The 23,870-nt window shown below is 40.9% G+C and overlaps 1 protein-coding gene across 1 annotated transcript in view; it reads left to right on the top strand.

The window, feature by feature from the left end:
• Positions 1–2,532: 2,532 nt before the first annotated feature.
• The window catches only part of LATS2 (large tumor suppressor kinase 2), a gene marked incomplete at both ends in the record, with an annotated part of 47,673 nt that continues 26,335 nt past the window's right edge, over positions 2,533–23,870 (top strand). Inside the window, one exon of the mRNA XM_084235574.1 lies at positions 2,533–2,874. Within this exon, the coding sequence (XP_084091700.1) occupies positions 2,533–2,874 (342 nt within the window). The remainder of the gene's footprint in view (positions 2,875–23,870) is intronic.

The following is a 23,870-nucleotide window of genomic DNA, read 5'->3' as shown; positions in this document are numbered from 1 at the left end:
TGTACACGGTTATGTAATAGAGCTGTAGATGTTAATTCAGATAAAACTTAGAGCCTGGCACATAGTAAATACTAAATAAATTTTAACTGGACTTATTCTCATGAAGAAGTCTGTCAAGCAGAGTTCACGTCTGCAGTTCTAAAATTCCTTACTGAAATGGAAGTCCACACCCCTTTATTCCTTTCCTTTCGAAGGAAGCTCTTTTTTGGATCTGATTGTACTTTGTATGTTAAAATGCAAAGTGATTCTCCGTCGATGTTTGTTCATTGAGTTCTGAGGGGTTAAAGGGCATGGATGTGTTGAGGGCAAAATGTTAGCGGACAGAATGAGGGGCGCCTTGTGGCCCCCAAACCTGTCTGCTGTAAATGGACTCTGCTATCCACTGCTTGAGGACAAACATATTTTTCGTGGGTGGGACCTTGGGACCTACAGTGGAAAAGAACTTTAATACAATTAGTGTGCATTAGAGGGACAATTAGTGTACAGTAGAAGGAAGAGAAAGAGCAAGAATCTAGTTAAATAGTTTCCAATGAAACACGGAAAATTACCCATCCCCTCCTGGGTGAATGTCCAGCCAAACAGGGTTGGCCCAAAGTGGGGATGCTGAGCCCCAAAATCTTGCCACAAATCTTAAGGCATCCACATTTCCTGTGGGGATCCACAGGAAAAGGGCAGAAGAGGCCAGGCAACTCTGGAAGGAAAAGCGCAAAATCAAAGTTAACATAAAGGCTGCCCATTGTTAGCCTCCCCACAGATCTCTCACCCAAATCTCTCTTTCAGTTATCTCCGTCCATGTCCTCCAAGTCCAAGACCATGGAGAAGCACAGCTTCTTCTCATGTCCCTCTGCTCCGAGTGCCTCCTCCAGTCTTCCTCTTCATCAATCTCCTTTTCCTTCTCTCTCAGCTTCTTCCTTCTCTTTCTCTCTGCCTCGTCCTGTCCTCCTAGTATTCTTCCAGCTTCACCTCCCTGCCCAGCTACCCCCTTCCATAGAGTGGGTCAGGGAGCATGGAACCTTCCCTTTCCCCGGGGATTATCCTGTTACATTACCAATTCCTCTTCCATATAAGTATCAGCTTCTACAAGAAATATTTTTATTTTGGTTTTAGGTCAAATGGTGATAAGTTGACCACCTTGTAAAAAACAACAACAACACAGAAGAAGTAGTCACCTTTAGTGTCATAATACATTATCTTGGGGTTACTTTCAGTTGCAATATAGGATACCTTTTACCTCAATGTAAGGACAGGAACGCACGACAGTGCAGGTTTTCTGATCCCATGAAGACCGGGTAAAGGGGGAGTCAGAGTCTCAGTGGTTTTTTGCAGGTCTTTTATTGGGGTTCAGCGGGTATGTGGCAGGCAGGGGTGCTAGGGGGCTGGGAGGCTGGCAGTCCTCCCAGCCCCCAGCAAATCCTCACGCTATCTGGGCTCTCTGGCGTTCTCTGCTTCTGCTGCTTCTCTGCTTCTCTCTTGGCTTCGCTTTCGGCTACTGCTGCTGCTGGCGTCCCCGTGACGCCGCCCCTAAAAGCACAGTCTTAGCCCAGGTGAATCCTATCTACATCTGCCCACACCCTTTTCCTGGTGCCCGCCATCAGGCATGCATTCAGGACCTCAAGGATCCATCATCTGTCCTGATGGCGGGAGGGCAGAAAAGCCTGGCATTTTCTTTACCCTACACTCAACAAAAAGGTTTCAATCCCCACTTAAATAGCTTCAGTCAACACATGTTGGGGTGAGGGCAGAACGCTTTTAATGTGACAAGTTTTGTGGTATCTTTCAGGAAATTTGAGAGGGTTTTATAAGGAAAAATTTCCAAAGATATGAAAGTAGCAGCAATTCCGGTAGGTGGAAAGATTGGTAAAGTCACAGGGATAAAGTAAATGGGGTGTGGACCAGAAGTTTACTGGTTATTTGGAACAAGCCAGAAATCCAAGACTCCAGAGAGAAGGTTTAAACCTAAATACGAAAGTTGTGGATTTCAAAATGAAATTATATTATAATGAAGTATTAAAAACAAACTATTAATTGTTAATACTACTGTTCTTGCCCTGAGTTGAATATTTGTAAGTCAGTATTTGCTTAGGAGATTTACTTTCTTACAGATTACATATTACAGGAAATGTCTTGGAACAGCCTTCAATGTCATGTGCTCTACCCAGAGCAGAACAGTATTTTTGTCATTTCTGAGAGGTGATTTGTTCTCTCTCAGTCTTTCCAAGTGTAGTATTTTCAAGATTATTGCCTATTTTTGAAAAGTATCATTAACATTGTATGAAAACCATAAATGAACATTTTCTTTCCATTTTCTTTTTCAGATAGTAATAATCTTCAAAATGAAGACTCTGGAAAATTTCAGGTTTTCTATAGGAACTACAAACATTGAAGGAAAAATATTTCAAAAGGAAATTGTTTTGAAAGTATGTTTACAACTGACTGATTACTGTTGGTAGTTTTTGTTCTTGTATTTTTTTTTTTTAATAATAGAACACTTTAAGAAAATTGTATTTATGGTAAAGGGAACCTGGACTAACAATGAGGCCAAAGACCTTTCCTGCCACGACTTACTCTGGAAATAGCCGGCAACGATTACAGGAGATTCGAGAAGGGTTAAAGCAGCCATCCAAGTCTTCCGCTCAGGGGCTGCCCATTGGACCAAACAATGACGCTTCCCTGGATGCCAAAATCCTGGGGGGCAAGGATGCTGCCAGGCAGCAGCAGCAGATGAGAGCCACCCCAAAGTTCGGACCTTATCAGAAAGCTTTGAGAGAAATCAGATACTCTTTGCTGCCTTTCGCTAATGAATCAGGCACTTCCACAGCTGCAGAAGTAAATCGACAAATGCTTCAGGAATTGGTGAATGCAGGATGCGACCAGGTGGGTAGAGCCTTCTTGACACTTTCAGGGGTGGCAGTCACATTAGTGGCCCATCTGGAATATAGTTGAGGCAGCTTGGAGACTCTGAATTGGTCATTACTCAGAAATGTTTCTAGGTTAACAACCCAAGGTCCTTTATATGTACCATTGAACTGTTTTTTACTTTCCCTCCAAAAGGGTCTTTTTAGTTGCTTTTTCTTTTCAGGCAAGATCCAGAAGTTTCTGAAATCTCCTGTGATTGTGCTGTATGTGTTTTCTGTTCTGTCCTTATGAAGATTATGCTTTCTTACATAATCCTTTCTTTGGGGGTTATATGGGCTTATTCTGAGCTGTCATGGGGAAGACACTGGCTTTCCTCACCTTGTTTTTGGTTTGTACATTTATTTTTATCTCAGGGCAGAGTTAATTAACATGAATTTGTTGTTCTTTGACTCTGCTTTTGCCTGCTTTAAAAAATAGTATATAGGGCCTCCCTGGTGGTGCAAGGGTATAGATGCAACCTATGAAGCTGTCCTCAGCCTCTGCAGCAAGAGTTCGATCCCTCGGCTGGCCAGGGAGCAACCCACATGGCACGGCAGACCTCTCCTGACTTGCCCGCTGCTCCCCTCAGAAGAGTACTTTGGTCAATCTGCCTGTTCTGTTCCCCACTCTGTCTCTGGTCAGTCCTTTCACCCCCACACCTCTGGCCTGTACCCCAGCTCTTGTATGCATAAATAAATAAATCTTAAAAAAAAGGTCTTAAAAAAATAAAAAATAGCATATATGCTGTTATAGAAGACATAACTACATTAAGGAAGTAAGAAATACTAGAAAATAAAGAGCTTGATAAATCAAAATAGTGACAACACAATTCTAACTTCTCAGTTGCTTGTGAATAAGGGGACACATAGTGGAGGTAGCAATTTACACAAATGCACAACCTATAGCTATTCCTTTATTATCCTTTGGTAATTCACATAGCTGAAAAAAATCTAAGTTGAGAGATTGGACTTGCAAAATGGAACCTAGTGTCTACTAGGTAAAGATGCAATTAATAAAATGTAACTAGTAAAAATATAATTGCCTTATGAAATGACTCTGAAAGTCAGTGCTTTATTACCATCTGTCATCTTAAAAGTTTCAGTTGCATGAAAATGGAAATAAGCTAGTTATTCTTGCTCTTCTAGTCTTAGAAAATTAGGAAGATTTCATGCTCAAAATCACTTCAGGATGGCTTGAACCTAACTGGATACTCCTGGCAACAAAGTTGCGGGAAAAGGCTAACAGTACTCATTTATTTACAAAAGCAGTGGCTTGTACTTTATTACTGTAGAACTTAACTAAAGAATTTACATTTCTCAGATGATATGCTTGTGAAACTAATCGTTCTATTTTGTAGGGTTCTTCCTTGACACTTTGGGATGTACTAGGATTAACTTGTGTATATAGCAGGCATTGTTGTTTGAGAGTTGTTTTATAAAGCACAGGATTATGACTAATGTGGTGCAGAGTGTTTTAGCAGTGGAAGCTGACAGCAAAGGCATGACCTTTCTCATTGTGAAAATATGAAGCTAAAATATGCTGCCAAGTGCTATCCCCAGACAAACAGAACTTGATGGTTTTGAAAGTGGGAAGGAGCAGTCCTGGGAAAATACTGGAGTGAGATTGCAGAGACTTGGAGCGCCGCAGCAAAGCCTTACAGTCTTGTCCTGTAAATCACTTGTAAACAAAAGAGGTAATCAGAGCTGGGTGTTCCTTATAGATGTGTTTCAGCTGTGATAAAAGAAACAAATCAGGCAAATAATCCAGAATGCAGGTGGGATCTCATTAGGGTAAAATCCATTAGTGATAATTAGAGTGCAAGAAATAATGAAGCTGTTTCTAATTCTGTAAAATACAAATACACAAAAATTAAGGTTCGTGGTACTAGTAAAGTTCCCATCAACAATTTATGTTAATTGCTAGCAGAAAGGATTCCATTTACCATATTTAACGCCCCTGAAATAATTCAGTCAGTTTGGTGTATAGTATTATGATTTAAAACAGTTCTGCCTTCACTTTTACCCTCCAAATCAGACTTTTTTTTTTGGTTTGAATAGAGAGTGCATATAGTTTGGAAAGCCATTATATGAACCCAGATAATATATGAGAAAAAGATCTACAGTACCTGTTGTGTGGCTTGGATAAAGCAAATAATTAGAATTCCAATATAATAGTTACAGAGTGTGTCTATTGTAGTTTTTTTCCCCTTGTCTCTTATTATACTCCTTTTAATTTGGGTTCAGTTTTGTTCCCCTCTATTTCAGGTGCCATTTTTCATCCCTATATCCTTCAGATAATAAACCCCATGTTTTTCCAACATCGTGTATTGGTGATATATACTTAAACTTCATGGTGATATACACTTTCACATTAAGCAGAATTCTATTTATTGCACATACATACACTTTCCCCCATTTTATTTAGACTAAGACCTATTGAAAAATACTTAATTGAGTGATTGTGTTTTTTCTTTATAACTTTTTATTAAAGTAAAATTTCTAGAGGAAAAGTACATGATTCCTAAGCATGTACTTCAGTGAATTTTACCGAGAGCATTATACCTATGTAACTAGCATGTATGCCTATATTTTTAGTTATAATACTGTTTTTTGGTTTTTTTTTTTAAAGATTTATTTATTCATACAAGCACTGGGTACAGTCAGAAGCGCGGGAGGGTGAGAGAATTCACCAGAGCCAGAGCAGGGAGCAGAACAGGCAGACTAAGTACACTGCTAAGGGGAGCAGCGGGCGGCAGGAGAGGTCTGCGCGCCATGTGGGACCCTCCTCCGGTGGCCGGGGAGTAGCCGGGGATTGAACCGGCGCCTCAGAGGCTGCGGGCAGCTTCGCAACCCAGCGCTCAACCACTGCGCCACCAGGGAGACCCTAGTTATAATACTGTTAAGTGGAAATTTTTGGAAAAAGTAAAAGGCTTAGAATTTTCTGTGTAATGATCTATGTATGTCAATTTATACAATGATCATTAATACTTTGCACATAAATTACTAAAGACATGAAAATTTCTATAGGGAAAAAAACTAGGTCAATAGATTAATATTCCTTTTTTTTTTTATAAATTTTATTGTTATATTCCCCATACAATTGCAGCCCCCCATTCTGACCCCAATCCCTCCCCTCCCGCCCCCGCCCCACTAAAAGTGTCTCTGGTTCATAGTTTTTTGTTGATTTTGATTTTCACTTTCTTATAGTTATTCATTTTCCTGGTCCCTTATTTAAGTTTTCTAGATTCCTGCTATGAGTGAGACCATCCGGTATTTTTCTTTTTCTTTTTGGCTTATTTCGCTGAGCAAATATTCCTTTAAGGAAGGAACTGTTCTTCAAATACAGATTTAGGAACTGGGAAGGTAAGTTTTTTGGTTATGAGTCATTTTTCTGTATCATTGCATAATCATTGGCATGGTGGTAATTTAACTTTTACTTTTTTAAATAAAATTTATTTTTTAAAAAAAATCTTTGATTTCAAAAAACCATATTACCAGGTTTCCCTCGCTTTTTGTTCCTGACAGTTTAAAAAAAATCATTAATTTGACTCTGCAGTGGTATTAATTTGTGTAACATTTTTGCTGCTGGGAAGCCCATGGCTTGTGTTCTCACTGCATTGTGCTGGGTCACAGGTATGACCCTCCCTGGTATGCACCTTAGGGTGCCACTGCATAGGCTCCCTGTGCAGCTCCAGGTCCACTGGTATGGACAGAGGCCTGGGACCTCATGAGAGGAAGGGTATGAATCATCCCAGAGGATGCCTGTGGCTCCTGGAGCTGGTAGAACAGCAAAGCACTTTATCATGTTGTATCCCCAGAGGAAGACAGGGAGAAGTCCTTCTGATGTGTGTGATAGGAAATGTTTGTCTGCTTTGAGAGATGGGTGTATGTTTTTTCTCTGTGGACAGCCTGTATCCTTGCCTTCGTCATGCTTTCCTTGTTCATCTGTTGTGCTGGGACTCAGCTTTGAAGACTTCAGGCTTCTGGGCTAGCATAGCTATATTTCCCTGATCCCAGATTCTGTGTTTACCTAATCCCAACTTTAAATCTTTATTGGAATCAAGGTATGAAGAAATGTAAACAAACCTACATATTCACTTCTGCCAAATTCATAACAAAAAGCCAGTGGTCAGAATGAATTCGGAGATGGTTTGCTCCTGTAATGACCGTAGGACCAAATAAATCTGGTGATCTGGTTAATGGGAAGGGAAGTGAATTCCCTTTGCATTCTGTAAAGGCAGGAAGGACCACAATGCAGGTTTTCTGATCCCATGCAGACCGGGTAAAGGAGGAGTCAGAGTCCTCAGTGGTTTTATGCAGGTCTTTTATTGGGATTTACCCGGTACCCAGCAGGCAAGGGTGCTGGGGGGCCGGGAGGCTGGCAGTCCTCCCAGCCCCCAGCAAGTCCTCACTCTATCTGGGCTCTCCCGCGTTCTCTGCTTCTCTCTCGGCTGCTTCTTTCGGCTTCCTACTTTCGGCTTCTGCTGGCATCCCTGTGATGCCGCCCTTGAAAGCCCAGTCTCAGCCCAGGTGAATCCCATCTACCTATGCCCACACCCTACTCCAGGTGCCCGCCATCAGGCATGCATTCAGGACCGCAAGGATCCATCATCTATCCTGATGGCGGGAGGGCAGAAAAGCCTGACATTTTTCCTTACCCTACACATTCATAAGGCAAAAAGTACAGAAAAAATAAAGTGTTTTAACCCATCCTACAAGTTATTCTTCAGCCCAGGTTCTTTTGCTAAACACGACAACCCTGCAGAAGAGAGAGGCCTGACGACACATGTGGGCTCCAGGGAACCTCACCTGCTGTTTGGAGGGCCTTGTGTGCCCATGCTGTTCTGAGCACTCACCACAGAGACTGTACAGAGACTGTACAGTGACCACTAGAGATGGACTCCAGTTGTTTCAGAGGAAACTGCCATTTTTTTGTACATCAAGCAGGTGACTTGTGCTCGCCCTTCCCCCAGCTCTTATTGACCTATAACTCCAGAGGGTGTTGGATGGACATGCATGTTGCACACATGGAGGAAAGAGTTTAGTTCTTCCTTCGTGGCTCTGGGAATTGTCTTTACTTGCAGCATGTGTTTCTTGCTGACCTCATTATGAACTGCTGTGGGTTTTAGTTGCATGTTTCCTGATGTCCGCCCTTTCCATCTAGGGGATTCTTTCTTTCTGCTCTCTCATGTCCAGTGGGCACCCACGTGCTCAGCCTCCCCCTCCCACACACCCATGCCAGCCTGCCAGCTCTGTGGGCTGACCGTCCTCCATGGGCACTGCTTCTGGAGTCTCACTTGTGCCCATAGCGTGACTTTTTCCCATCACACTTTACCCTTGCTTATTTTGGGGCTCTTTTAACATATCATTTTATTGGCTAGTAATGATATTCTCTATCTTTCCTACTCTGGATTGAGACATCTGCTGTGAATTAACTCAAATCCTGATTCTTACCTGGATATGAGTTGTTCCTATAGGAATCTTCATAGATAGTCTTCATTTCTAACTCACAGGGTGCCTGGTGCTCTCGGCCTGTGTTCCTGCTGCCCTTGTCATACCGTCTGCTGTATGCAGCTCTTCTTGAGGCTTGTACTGGGGTGTCCTGTGTGCACAGAAGGCCTCTCACTCCTCATCCAAGGATGTGCTCATGGCATTTGCTGAAGTGGTGATAGCTGTGATGCAGAAGTTCTGTAGAGATGATTTCATGTATGATTTCACACAAAAAACCCTTCACCTGAATCATTAGAAACACAGCTTTGTCTCATGGTAGCTTGGTTAGCTAGAACAATACGCATAGTCAGGAAAGCTCTAGAGAATGAGCCCTCCCTACCTTGCTAACAAGATCCTGCCTCAGGATTATTCAGCTGTAACATAGGTATTTTGCTAATGAAAAGGATAAAGGGAATTTAACCTTCTTGCTTCCTCTTGAAGGGGAACTACTTTTCTGTATGCTTACTCAATACCTAGTCCTGCCACAAAATATTAATAAAAGGAGGAGGAAGAAAGAAACGCTGCAGTTCAGGAATGTCAGTAATGTAACAGGAAATTGTATTACAATGGCTTTTGGGTGTAGCAGTTCCTTGCCTTCTCCCCTTCTTCTTTCTTTTCTTTTTTTTTTTTTTTTGTTTTGACTTTTAACTTAAATTTAACCCTGCCTGAAGATAAACTGTGGACCTTTTAAAAGTAGAATTTAAAATTACTTTGACATGACACACACAAACCATACCTTTGTGTCATATTCCTCACTATAGCCTTCCCCCTAGTTATTAAAGTAGCATGTGTTCATTGTATACGGTTGGAAAATATAAGGGAAAATAGAAATTGTCTACAGTTCTGTCAGTTCAGATAACCCCCTCAGTGGGTACAAAAATGGCCCTATTTTTTTTCTGACTAAAGGAAATGAAGTGAGGAGGGAAGTGCCAAGGATAACAGGTGAGAAAATGTTGATCACAAAACAATATGTAAAACAGGACCCCTATTCTTCTGTCACAAAAAATATAAGTGCATATATGTATATATTCAATACATCCTTCCTCACTTTCCTTACCTATTGCCAAACCCACTCATTTTCTTCCATAGTGTACCCCACCACCAGGCCTCCATCCTTGCTTACCAAGAAATACAGCAGCTCTCGGCTATTCCTCTTACACCATTCTAGTCCCTGTTCCTCTGAGTGACCCTTCCAGAAAGGAAAAGATTCTGTCATTTTCCTCGGATGAAGTTCTTGGCCTGATGGGCAGCGCCTCCTGTTGTTAGCGTACAGGATGAAGGTCATCGTGGGACCCCCAGACCTGCACACTCTAAATGGGTTATGCCAGCCACTACACAAAGACAAAGCATACTCCTAGTGTGAAAGAACTTTAATAGGATTTGTGTGTGTGCGTGTGTGTGTGTGTGTGTTGACGAGGGGGTGGGGCGCGGAGAGAGAGAGAAGAGAGAAGAACGGATAATAGTTTCCCAGTGAAACAAGTTACCCATCCCTTCCTTGGTAAATTCCCAGTCAAACAGGGTTGGCCTAAACAGGGGCAGCTGAGCCCCAAAAGCTTGCCACAAGTCTAAGGCATCTTCTGGTAAAAGGGGCAAAGAGGGCCTCCCCTGGTGGCGCAGCGGTTGTGAGCTGGGCTGCAAAGCTGCCTGCAGCCTCTGCAAAGGCCGGTTTGATCCCCGGCCACCGGCGAGGGTCCCACATGGCACGGCAGACCTCTCCTGCCGCCCGCTGCTCCCCTCAGCAGTGTACATTGGTCCTTCTGCCTGTTCTGCTCCCCGCTCTGGCTCTGGTGAATTCTCTCACCCTCCCGTGCTTCTGACTGTACCCAGTACTTGAATAAATAAATCTTAAAAAAAAGGGGGGGGGGGGCAAAGAAGCCAGGCAAGTCTGGAAGGAAGAGAACAAAATCAAAACCCAAGCCAACATAAAGGCTGCCATTGTCAGCCTTCCACATGTCTCTCACCCACATCTCTTCCAAGTGTCTCTACGTGTCTCAAATTCATGTATCTCCTTCCATGTCCCACAAGTCCCTGGTGCAAGTCCAGAGCTGAGAAGCAAGCGGCCCTTCTTCACATGGATCCCTGCACCGTGTTCCCCCTCCTCCAGGTCGCCTTCCCAGCCTTCCTCTGTGTTTCTCCAAGTCGTCTTCTTGCCCCTCAGCACCACCCTTCCTTAGGTGGTGCAAGAACATGGAATCTCACCTTTTTATGGAAATTACGCTGTGACATTGTGCCTCAGGTCACCCCCTTACCCTGTGGTTGGTGCACCATCCTTCAGCTTTTGTGACTTCTCTGACTTTCCAACACTGGCCCTGCTAGCCTGGGTGGTGCCTGCTTCTCCCTGAAGGTCTGTCTGACTCTCCAATCTAAGTTAGATCTCTCTTTCTCATACTGTAATTCCCCTTCATAGCACTTACCAGAATTTGTTACTAATTAGTTGTATAATTTGTTTAATATCCATGGCACCCTTTAGATTTTAAGCCCCACGAGCCAGTGGCTTTGTTCTAATCACCGTTCTCTAGTATCTAAAGCTGTGCAGGCTCAAAAATATCTGACAAATAACTGAAGGACTAAACACTTCATTATATACACTTTCATTTTTAATGTCTATATTGTAATCGAATGTTCAATTAGGTAATTCCATAACTGATGTTAAAAGGTAAACTGACACATGTTAATATTTCAAAGAGTTTATTTGAACAAAGCTCAAAAATCAGAAAGTGCCAAAATCCAAGTGGCTAGGAACTTCACTCAGGTGTTGGGGGAGAGACTTTTTTAAAGAGGTAGAAGCAAAGCAAGGAAATGATTTGATTGGTTATAGCTGAAGCAGCGGCTGTGTTTTTATGATCTCTTTGATCATCTTTGGTTGGTTGTCTTTAGGTCTTGATTAATCTTGAAGCATTATATAGGCTTAGGTTTGGGTTTACTTATGTAGGCTGCTAAGGTCTTAGCGCCACCTCAAGCTAATGGACTCCTTGTTCAATTGCTTTAACACTGATAATGAATGTTCTTCCACATAAATGTTTAGGAGGATCACTTATTTCCTTCAAATAAATGCTAGCTATGAAACTACCATGGCAAATAAGAACATTTCTATAGTTTTTATTCCTATCACCAAGTTTATTTTTAAAAATTATTAAATTGCATTTATATTTCCAACCCTGCAAGCAATGAACACTATTACTACTACTACTAAAAAGGCAACAAAAACCTCAGTTTAATAGTTTTGTATTCTAATTTTGGCATTAGGTGTATGATAACAAGAAAGTGGAATGGTAGCAGAAAACTCATAAGGTATGTGGGATACTCTTATTAGATGTCTGAGATTGGATCCATTTTCCTGGTAAAATGGGATACAAAGTCATCTAGCATGTTGAGACCAAAATACATCTTTTGGGAAGCATATCTTTTCTCTCCTCCGAGTTACTTAGATTTGTTCATGGTGTAAGTCCTGGGTTAATGTAGCAATCTGTAGTCCTGGAGCATTTGCAGGAGAGCCAGTAGCTGGCAGACAAGCAGACAAGTCCTAGTCTGGGAAGGAGGACAAGTCATGAGTACCCTAGGAGTAGCACTTGGCTCTGAACATTGAGCTTTGTTTTGCTACAGCAATATGTTTGTGTGCAGAGCAGAGCTTCCTGGCTGATGCTTAGGAAAAATGGGCTGCAGGTTTGCTGAAGTGTTGACTCCTACTTCCTTCAGGGAACTATGTTGTACCCCCTACTTTGAATGACCTACTCCCTTTATCCTAGCGTGCAGCTGTGTGTGCCACAGTATGAAAAATGTTGAGGGTCACAAACATCATTTCTATCACACTGTTAGGTCTCACTAAGCAGTGTCCTACACAGAAGATGATTTACTGTTACATGGTTGTAGGCCATTTGATGGCATGAGCTAGTAGGTAATTAATGATCATTTTACATATTCTATAGCACAGTGCTGTATCCCTATCGCATGCTGCGTAGGCAGGTATTATAATGGTGCTGTAAGAAGACTTGCAGTAATTAGTTGATCCTCCTTTCCCCTGTATCCACATTTTTTTCCCAACCTGGGAGTGTTGAATAAATACTGTTGTCCAAGCCTCAGCTCCAAAGATTGAATTTATTTGGCGAGCAGTGGGGCCTGGGTACAAGTCCTTCTTAGTGGGGTCCCAGATTGTGACTGATGTGTAGTCAACATTGAGAAACATGACTGCCTGAAACCTTGGCTCTGCATCTGACTTGATGGATTAGGTCCTGAGAGAACAACTTGGAGTTCTGGGCCTCATGTCTGCATCCAGTGTGTTTGGCGGTCCTTAAACTGTTTCTGTCATTGTCAACCCATTTATAGATGTAGAGAGAAAGGAAAACCCATTGAGGAAATTGAATTTTTTATGTTCTTTAACAATAAACTCTTTTAGAGCTATTTTTAATAGGGTTATTATGAATTTCAAACTTACCAAGAAAAGCCCCATCCATTACTATGGTTACTACCCAGCTTCTCTTTAGTTTCATTTTAAAATTTAGTTACCAGAAGCTTGTAGTTCTTAAGTTTAAAGCAAAATGCATTTACTGTCTAATTTTTATATATTGTTTTACCCATTTTGGATTTATTTTCTTTAGTAGAATATTTGGAAAGGAAGTTTTTTATAATTTTATTTTTACAATTTTTAATTTTATATAATTAACTTATTTTTCAGTGCAACAATTTGAATTTTCATGAGTATTCGTGCTCTCTTTCCTGTAGTTATAGGAAACAATAGGAAATTACTATTCTCTTTGTACCATTTACCCATCTTCTCCCCATTACCCCCAGCATCTAGCATAGCCCTGGATAGATAGTAAGTACTCAACAGATATCTCTAGGTGTTAGAGTATGACAGACCATATTTAAATGCTGACTGAGCTTGCTGAGTGTCATTGGGGAATTGAATTAAGCTGCTGATATCAGGTCCCTAGCTCTAGAGCTTGATACCCATAGATAGAATAAAAAGGAAGGCCAGAAGCTGGCAGGATATGGCAGTTCTGTAGTGCCCTCAAGGACACAGCTCCTCTTTCTTCTTGGCCATCCCTGTAGGAGACTCCCATCTTCCAGTGCACCACATGTCGCCTCTCCAGTCACATGTCACATAAGAAGCAGGGGAGGGGCAGTAGACACAGGCGGATTTAGCTCTTCCTCTTTCTCAAGGAGTATTCCCCCCACATCACTGACCAGAACTATGGTCATTTGATCACAGGAAGCCAAAGCAGCCTTGGAAACTGTAGTCGGGCTACCCCTAACAAAAGTTGGCTTCTGTTAGTGAGGAAGAAAGGGCAGATGGGGCTTAGCTGGGAAACTATAGCATAACCAGGTGTGATGCTGGCTGTGTTCCCATGGGCTGGCAGTTTATCTTTCTGAGCTGATGCACTTGGGACAGTAATCACTCCTACCTCATGGGTTGTCCTGCAGAGATGAAGAAATGTGTATAAAGTGCAGGGCACCTGGTGGGCACAAAAGGCATGATAGCCAAACGACGGTGCAGTGTGTTGTCAGTGCTTGGAGATTAGTGAGTGGGTGGAGAGCTGAGTTTTAGGGCTCTGCACAGTGAAAGTTTCACCCCCTTGGCAGCCTTGGTGTTGCAGGTCCTCTGTTCCCCAATAATCACATGGAAGACATTTGCCATAAGTTTGCCCTTGTGGTTTTGATATATGTGTGATTGGTTATGGTATTAGAACTCTTAATCATGTGTCAAAAATAAAGTTGGTTTTATCCAAAAGTATTTGATTAACAGTGACAAAATTTCACCAGCCAACAAGTTAGCATTCAATAAAAATTTAAGCAATTTCATGTGATTTATAAAAACTTTTATTTAACAGAGAACTAGTGTAAAGCATTTTGCATCCAGGGCACCCACGATTGGCCAAGACACTAGAGCAGATCAGCCGCTGTGCTGAGGTCAGCCCCAGGTGACTTAAAGGCAGCCTTAGCATCATACATGTACCTATGTCACCTTCCTTCTCTGTTTCCACACCAGATGATTTCATTCAACTCTACTGTCTTGGTGTTTCCAATAGTCTGGTATTTTGACTGGAAATGTGAGCATAAGAGGCTCCAATCGTAACTGGAGACCTATCAGTAAATCTTGATGTGTTTCCCGTCTGCCATATTTACATCTCCACCTTTCTGGTCAAGGTTTTTAAATTCCCAGTAGAAAAGGGACTTAGGTCAGCAGACATCCAGCCTGTCCTTTCAGGATTTCTTTGGTAGATTTAGAAGTCTTTCTCCTACAACATGAAGGTGTGTGATTACTCTTTCTCATGCTCTTTCACTCTCTCCTAAAAAAAAAGTTGAGATCTCTTTTAGACTTGTCTTTCACTATAGAGTCTACTTCAATCATTACGTTAATTAATATTTTCTCCAATACCTGCTGTTTTTTTCTCTTAAATAGCTTTCACATTTATTACTTTTCAATGTGGACACCCTGCCCTGCACCTGGATTCTTCTAAATAGTCTCCCTGACTCAGTATTTCTTCCAGTCAACTTTCCTAAAACAAAACAATCAGCCACGCCCTTGGTAACCACTGCCCTCCTTAGCCTACCTTTTGACTTCCATTTACTTATCACACTTATTATTTCTCCCATTACCAGTCCAGTCTACCTGTCCCAGCTGTGTCTACCTCTTTACACACCATCTGCCACCAAACTATGTAACTTTCTCCCACATCGGTTTTTCTCATGGTGTTTACCCCACCTGGAATGCAGCTCCCCTCCCAGGCACAGCCATATGCCACCCACTCAAGTCCCACTTCTTCCATGATTCACACTTGTGGCCTTCTCCAGCTATTCATTCCAGCACAAGCTGAGTTCTCTCTTTTCTAAACTCCCATTTTTATCAGAACTTGGTGGTTCCACACAGGGCCGTATGAATTATGTAGCCCATCTGTCTCTTCACTATTGAATTGACTGAGACCCTGAGAGGTGATGTGATCCATTCAAGATTATACAGAAGGAGAGAGGCAGCTGATCTAGACACTTTTCTTTTTGACCATGAGACTTAAAAGAGAAAGAACTACACCCTTCTATTTATAAGGATAATATGTTCCTATTTGAGCCCTATGTGTCTTTCACTTTTGGTTAACTTTATATTGGAAAATTTGAAAAACAGATAGCATAGTGAGATTCTATGTGTTAATCAACTATTAGTACTGTTCAGTATTCATCAGCATTTTCCTTTCTTATTTCTTGTATCTCTGGAGTATTATTTAAGCAAACATGTAATTGAAATATAATACTTAGGGTATTTTTAGAAACAAATCCCAGGTTGGGCCTCCCCGGTGGCGCAGCGGTTGAGCGCTGGGTTGCAATGCTGCCCACAGCCTCTGCAGCACTGGTTCGATCCCCGACTGCTGGGCGAGGGTCCCACATGGCACGTAGACCTCTCCTGCCTCCTGCTGCTCCCCTCAGCAGTGTACTTCGTCAGTGTGCCTGCTCTGCTCTCCCCTCTGGCTCTGGTGAATTCTCTCACCCTCCCGCGCTTCTGACTGTACCAGTGCTTGTATAAATAAATAAATTAATCTTTGAGAAAAAAAAAAAAGAAATCCCAGGTATCATATCATTTATCATCAATATAGCCTTAAATATATTTCTGAAAGACAAAAAACCCACAAAAGACTAAGTGAAAAGATAATCACCATACTGTTGTCTCATTCAACAAAATAAATATATTTTCAGTTTTAACATAATTTTTATGACCACTTGATTAACATTTTACAACTATTAAATTTATAAGTAAAATTGTACTTGTTGAACAACTAATATGTGAATAACACAATAATCCTCCCAGCAAACCCATAAAGAAGGTTCCATCATTGTCATCATTTTACAGATAAAAAAAGTTGGACCATGGGTTAACTTACGCAAAGTAAATAATATAACTACTAACTAATAGAACTAGAATCAAGTGCAGACGTGGCTACTTCTGGTTTTGCATCCTGAATTCTCTTCCCTCAACACTTCTATAAAGCATTTCTTCACACCAAAAAAAAAAAAAATCACTCTAAAATGTTTTAAATGGCATCATAGCAATCTGTTATCTGCTAGAATCTAACAGTGCCTCTGTTTTTGCATTGAAATTCTTTCCAGTATTTTACTATTAGGGGTAACACTGTAGCGAACATGTTTGATCATAAATTTTGGAAGATGACTGCTATTTTTCCTAGATTAGATTTTTGAAAGTGAAATTACTCTAGGAACCTTGTTCTGTAATTGTTTCAAGCAAGTTAGTTTTGCCTGGAGGTTGAGAAATGTTCAGTCATAGATTATACACTATTAAGTGATTGGCAGAACCAAAAGTCAGCCCAAGCCATGTATTCAGTCATTCTGTCAGCACATGTTTATTGAGTACCTGTTTCTAGGTGACTTGACCACTGAGCATCGAGGATTCAGAGGTGGCTCAGACCTGAGATCCCTTCTCTTAAGGCTTGGTTGGCTCTGGGCTCTCTCATCAGTTAAAAGCTGGTGGAGTTATTTCCACTAGTGTGGAAGAGGTAAATGGTGGCAGGAACCCTCATTCTATAATAATTATAAAACTAGATTTAAAAATAATTATTTAAAGACATCGGAGAGTGTGAAAACAGACACTTTACAGGAGAGGCTTAATCTCAAAAACAGCTAATGAGAATTGGTAAAAATTGGAAATTGTGACTTTCTAGCCCAAGGGCCTCATCTGAATCCCATAGCTACAGAAAGTCAGGTGTGGAGAGGGAGAAAAACCTTATTAGCCAGAACTGACTAAAAATGACTAAAATGCCAGAACTAGAGTGTGTATAAGGGAAATCTAGGTGGTGAAAAATTCTAGACGTGAAGCACAAATTTGAGGGTAAATAAACCCTTCTAGGTCCCTGGCAGCAGTGCATGTGTGGGGAGACCATGGGGGGCTCAAAGTCAGGAAATCGCAGAAAGGCCCAGCTTTCTATATCCTTGACTGATGACAAAATTACATAGACACAGGGAAAGTCAGCAGAAAGGTGACATGTGAAGCCATAAGAACAGAGCAGAGAGGGATCACTTTCTGTGTTACTGCACTTTGACTCCAGTCAAGTTACTGCCTGTTACAACAAAATTGCTAACCTTAGAACCTGTCAGATGCAGTGTTGCTGTAATGTATTATCTACAGTGCAGTTTTTAACTCATATTTCTTGCAAAGAAAACATGCAGAGTAAAAGGAAAGTGAGACCCTTACTCAGAAAATAAGGCAGTCTATATAAATTGAAAAATCTGAATCATTTTATATTATTCATTGTCTATTAAATTCATATTAAAATCTTTCCTACAAAGAAAACTACAGACTCAGATGCTGCACTGGTAAATTTTATCAAACAATGAAGAAATAGTAATTCTAGATCATCTTTTTCAGAAAGTAGAGGAGGGAGTAGTTCCCAACTAATCTTATGAGGTATTCTTTGATGTCAAGACTTGACAAAACCACAATAATAAAAACGATAGACCAACACTCCAGTGTCTTATAAGCTCAATGTAAAAATGCAAACGGGGCAAACGGGGCCTTCCTGGTGGCGCAGGTGGTTGAGCGCAGCGCTGTGGAGCTGTCCGCAGCCTCTGCAGTGCCAATTCGATCCCCAACGGCCAGGGTGATACCCATATGGCACGGCAGACCTCTCCTGACTCGCCCACTGCTCCTCTCAGCAGTGTATTTCATCGGTCTGCCTGTTCTGTTCCCCGCTCTGTCTCTGGTGAATCCTGTCACCTTCCCACGCATCTGGTCTCGGCTGTACCCCAGTTCTTGTATAAAAATAAAAATAAATCTTTAATTAAAAAAATAAAAATAAAAATGCAAACAACCTAAAAAAATATTAGCAAATGGCATACTTAGATACACAAAATTGGTTTAACATTACACCGTCAATGTTATTCACCCACCGTTTCAACAGAAAAAAAGACTGATGATTCTCTCAATAGATGAGAAGAACCTTTCACAGAACCCAACCATTTGTAACAGAAAGTCTCATCAAACTGGATCTAGAAGGGAATGTTCTCATTGTTGTGGTTTTTTTTAAAGATTTATTTATTTATGCATATGAGAGCTGGGGTACAGGCCAGAGGTGCAGGGGGTGAGAGGATTCACCAGAGACAGAGTGGAGAACAGAACAAGCAGATGACCGAAGTAAACTGCTGAGGGGAGCAGCAGGCGAGTCAGGAGAGGTCTGCTGCGCCATGTTGGTTGCTCTCTGGCCGGCCATGGATCGAACTCATCCTGCAGTGACTGTGGACAGCTTCACAGGCTGCATCTTAAACCCTTGTGCCACCAGGGAGGCCCTGTTCTCAATTTGCCAAAGGGAATCGCTATAAAATTTATAGCCAATATCACATTTAATGGTGAAAACTGGATAAGATTTTCCTTGCTTCTAAGATTGAGAATAAAGCACAGATATTGCTTTAATCATCTGTGGCACTCTGGGTAGGGCAATAAGAAGAGTAAAAGATTGGAAAAGAGTTAAAACTGACATGATCATTTTTGTAAAAAATCCTAAGGAATCTATTAAAAGGTTAACAGAACCAATCATTTCCCTTTAAACTACAGGAAAGTACCAAATGAATTATAGATCTAAATAAAGGCTACATCATGTTCATGGATTGGAAAACAATATTGTTAAGATGACAGTTACCTCCAAGCTTATAGATTCGGCACAATCCCACTAAAGCCACAGCAGGCTCTTCTAAATTGACATTGACAAGCCAATTCTAAATTCATATATTACTACAAATCACCTAAAGTATTAGAAGAAATTTTTTAAAAAGCGCATAGGTAGAGTACTTAAACCACCTAATCTCAAGACAGTGTGATATTGGCATAAGGTTGAATGCAGATAGTAGAACAGAATACAACCCAGAAATGGCCCACATTTATATAGCCAATTGATTTTCAGCTAAAATAATTTGGAAATTCATTGACAAGGAAAAGAGTTTCTGTTTTTTGTTTTATCAGCAAATGGTGCTGTGATAGCTAGATATCCTAATGAACAAAAACTGACATTTCCTCTTACACCATTCACAACAATTAAATAAAAATGATTTGAAGTCCTAACTATAAAGCTATAAATCTTTAAAAAAAAAAATGAAACAAGTTTTGGAGAGAATCTTTGTGATCTTGAAAAGGCAAAGGCTTCTTAGATTTAATGCAAAAGCATGTATCATACAAGGAAAATTGATAAATTTGACTTTTCCAAAGTTAAAAGTCTTCAAAAGACATCATAAAATAATAAAAAGTTACCCACGGGGTAAGAGAAAATATTCCCAGTATATCTGTTGACAACAGATTTATTTCTGGAGTGTACTGTGCATTACAATTCAGTAATAAAAAGATAAACCCTTAAAAATGGGCAAAAATTTTGAGTACTTCAACAGAAGAATGCACAGGAATGGTAATAAGCATATGAAAACATACTCAACATTATTAGCCACCAGGGAAATGCAAATTAAAGCAGCAGTAAGATATTACTACAGTACTCACTGGAAAGAATAAACACCTTACTTAAAGTCCAGTGTTGATAAGGATGTGGTTTTTTTTTAATTTAAATTTTATATTCCCCATACAATTACAACCCCCTTATTTTGACTCCAATCCCTCATTGCCCCGCCCCCAACCCCCATAGAGTATCTCTGGTTCATAGTTGTTTGTTGATTTTGATATTTTCTTTCTCATAGTTACTCTTTTTCCTGGTCCCTTATTTAAGTTTTCTAGATTCCTGCTATGAGTGAGACCATCCGGTATTTTTCTTTTTCTTTCTGGCTTATTTCGCTGAGCATGATCCCTTCCAGCTCCATCCATGTTGCTGCAAACTGCATGTGTTTATCTTTTTTGATTGCTGAGTAATATTTCACTGTGTGTATATACCACATCTTCTTGATCCAGTCATCTATTTTTGGGCATTTGGGTTGTTTCCATAGCTTAGCTATTGTAAATAGTGCTGCTATAAACATAGGGGTGCAGGTGCTCTTTGGAATTGATGTTTCTGTGTCCTTTGGGTAAATACCTAGGAGTGGAATTGCTGGATCATATGGAAGCTCTGTTTAGTAGGTCATGAAATCTCCACACAGCTCTCCATAGTAGTTGGACCAATTTACACTCCCACCAACAGTACAGGAGAGTTCCTTTTTCTCCACAACCTCACCAGCATTTGTTGTTGCTAGTTTTTTTAACATGTGCCATTGTCACTGGTGTAAGATGGTATCTCATTGTAGTTTTGATTTGCATTTCCCTGATTACAAGTGATGTTGAACATTTTTTCATATGCCTGTTGGCCATTTGCATTTCCTCTTCAGAGAAGGTTCTTTTTAGCTTTTCTGCCCATTTTTGACAGGATTATTTTCTTTGTTTTTGTTGAGTCTCATCAGCTCTTTGTAGATTTTTGTGATCAGTCCTTTATCATTAGTGTTGTGTGCAAAAATGTTCTCCTGTCAGTGGGGTGAGAAATGGAAAGACATCGCCTGCTCATGGATTGGAAGAATAAACATTATTAAAATGGCCATCCTACCAAAAGCAACATACAGATTCAATGCTATTCCAATCAAAATCTCAATGGCATTCTTCAAAGAAATAGAACAATTATTGATTAAATTCCTATGGAATCACCAAAAGCCCCGAATAGCCAAAGCTCTTCTGAAAAAAAAAGAAGGGAATGGAGGCATCACACGCCCAGACTTCAAACTACACTACAAAGCGATAATCATCAAAACTGCATGGTATTGGAACAAGAACAAACACACAGACCAATGGAATCGAATAGAAAATCCAGAAATAAACCCACAGATTTATGGTTAACTAATCTTTGACAAAGGAGCAAAGACTATGCATTGGAGCAAAGAAAGTTTGTTCAATAAATGGTGCTGGGAAAACTGGGTCGCTACATGCAAAATAATGAAACTTGACTACCACCTAACACCATGCACAAAAACCAACTCAAAATGGATTAAAGAACTAGACATAAGACCTGAAACCATAAAATACATAGAAGGAAATATAGGCGAAACACTACATGATATGCACATCAAAGACATCTTTACAGACACATCACCCAAAGCAGTGATAGTGAAGGCAAAGAAAAACAGCTGGGACTACATCAAATTAAAGAGCTTCTGCACAGCAAAAGAGACAATAACAAAGATAAGGATGTGTTTTAATTAGAATTTAAACTTTGGGTCAAAGTGTTAAGTAGTTTCTTTTTCTTTTTTTTTAAGAAGATTTATTTATTTATTTATTTATACAAGCACTGGGTACAGTCAGAAGCGCAGGAGGGTGAGAGAATTCACCAGAGCCAGAGCGGGGAACAGAACAGGCAAACTGACAAAATACACTGCTGAGGGGAGCAGTGGGTGTGACAGGAGAGGTCTGCTCACCATGTGGGACCCTCGCCGGTGGCTGGGGATCAAATCAGCGCTACAGGGGCTGCGGGCAGCTTTGCAGCCCAGCGCTCAACCACTGCGCCACCAGGGGAGTCCCTAAACAGTTTCTTAAGTTTAACATATACTTACCATACACCAGTAATTCCTCGCAAAAATATTTATGAAAGAGAAATGAAAACATATGTCTGCAAGAAGATTATGCATAAATGTTCACAACAAGTTAATTTTCAATCATCAAAAAATATGAACAGCTCATATATCCATCAGCAGGTGAATGAATAAATAATTCTTGGCACATCCATATGATGGAATACTACTCACCAATTAAAAGAAACCCGTGAGGTTACTAGTGGGCAGGGAGCTGGTGGAGAGCACAGTGTAGAGGGGGCCCAGTGGACTATAGTGGAGGACTGTAGGTGCCTTGTTGGGTGTGGTGTGGTGAGTGCATCTGAAGGGTGTGATCCTCTCCCTCTGAATTATATATAGTGTGATAAACCAATGCTACCTCTATAAAAATAAATAAACATGTGAGACCCCTTTTGCATTCAGCAACATGAATGAATTTCAAAATCGTGGTACATGAAATAGGTTAAGCGCAAAGCAGAGGTATATAGGATTTTCTTTGTATAATATTTTAGAAAATGTAAATATATAGTGACTATAGCAAGGGGTGAAGAAGGAAATCCTTCAAAGGGGCACTGAGAAAATTCTGGGAGTAATGAAAATATTCTGTGTGTTTGTTGTGCTGGTGGTTTTACTAGTGCATACATCTGTCACACTTGAGTGGTCCAACTAAAATGGATGCAAATGATAGCTTCCTTCACCTACTTCCTACAACCTAGAGGAGGGTAAGGTGTAAGATGGAAGTACTAGGAACTATTATTAATCTTGTGGGCAATGCTGTTTGTGTCAGCATTTTCTGAGGTGGAATAAGGAAGATGAGACCAACTCTTAGGTGGAAAGTGGTGGGTAGGAGATGGAGAGTCTGTTTCAAAACATCAGGCAAAACCGACCTAAAGCAAACGTAGCTTTCAAAAGCATAGTAGCTGAACTCTGGTCTAGTCCTAGCCAGAGAATTAAGGCTGGTGGAAAAAAAACAATACAGACCTACAGGGGTTGCTTTGCTACCAGTAGCTTGTTCCACACTCTTCATCCCTCTAGCGTGGAGCATTATGTGAGGGTCATTATAATAACTGCCCTCCCCCCTCTATTAATGAGTTTATGACTAGCTTCAGTTTATGACTAGCACAAGTTTAGTGCCACTCTCGATGACCACGTGAACAATAACAAGACCTGAGTCTGTCTGGGTCAATTATTTTGCATCCAGAGCTGATGAATAGCAGTTTCATATGCCACATATATATCACAAACATCACATAAATAGTCCCATATTGAGGAAGAAACAAAAGTAGAGTCATCGATCAAGATACGTCCACTAATCCTGGCACCTTTGCTCTGAGACCGCCCCCGGATGTTCCTGCAGTGAGCTTGCCTGATTGCCCACAGCCACCTCCACAAACTGTTCTTCACCGGTCTGCACACATTATGCTTCATTAAATGTACACAACACACTGGGAGTAGTAAATAATTAGGTTAGACATATATGCTGATATAATTTAATTCATGAAAATCCATGAATCAAAAAATCAGAATAAGTTCTCTGGGAAGCCCTGGTCTGGTGGATTCTATATAAAGGTGAGTAGTTCAGGAGACATGGCTGGCACTTTCTAGGCTGTGCTGCCCAGTCTGAACCTGAGCTACCTGTGACTATGGAGCCGCAGATATGTGTCTCATCTGAAGCTGAGGAAATGCACTGAGTTTGTCATTTACACCTGACTTAGAAGAGTTAGTGTGAAAAAGAAAATGTGAAATAGCTCAGCATTTTAAATTTTTTTTTAAAGTTTTATTTATTTATACAAGAACCCGGGTACAGGCCAGATGTGCAGGAGGGTGAGAGGATTCACCAGCGACAGAGTGGGGAACAGAAAAGGCAGACTGACCGAAATACACTGCTGAGGGGAGCAGCGGGCGAGACAGGAGAGGTCTGCCGTGCCATGTGGGTATCTCCCTGGCCAGCCAGGATAGAACCTGCACTGCAGAGGCTGCAGACAGCTT

Source organism: Talpa europaea (genome assembly GCF_964194135.1).
Source record: "Talpa europaea genome assembly, chromosome: 6".
NCBI lineage: Eukaryota > Metazoa > Chordata > Mammalia > Eulipotyphla > Talpidae > Talpa > Talpa europaea.
Note: the sequence above shows the minus strand (reverse complement) of the source record. Positions and strands in the feature narration are given on the sequence as shown.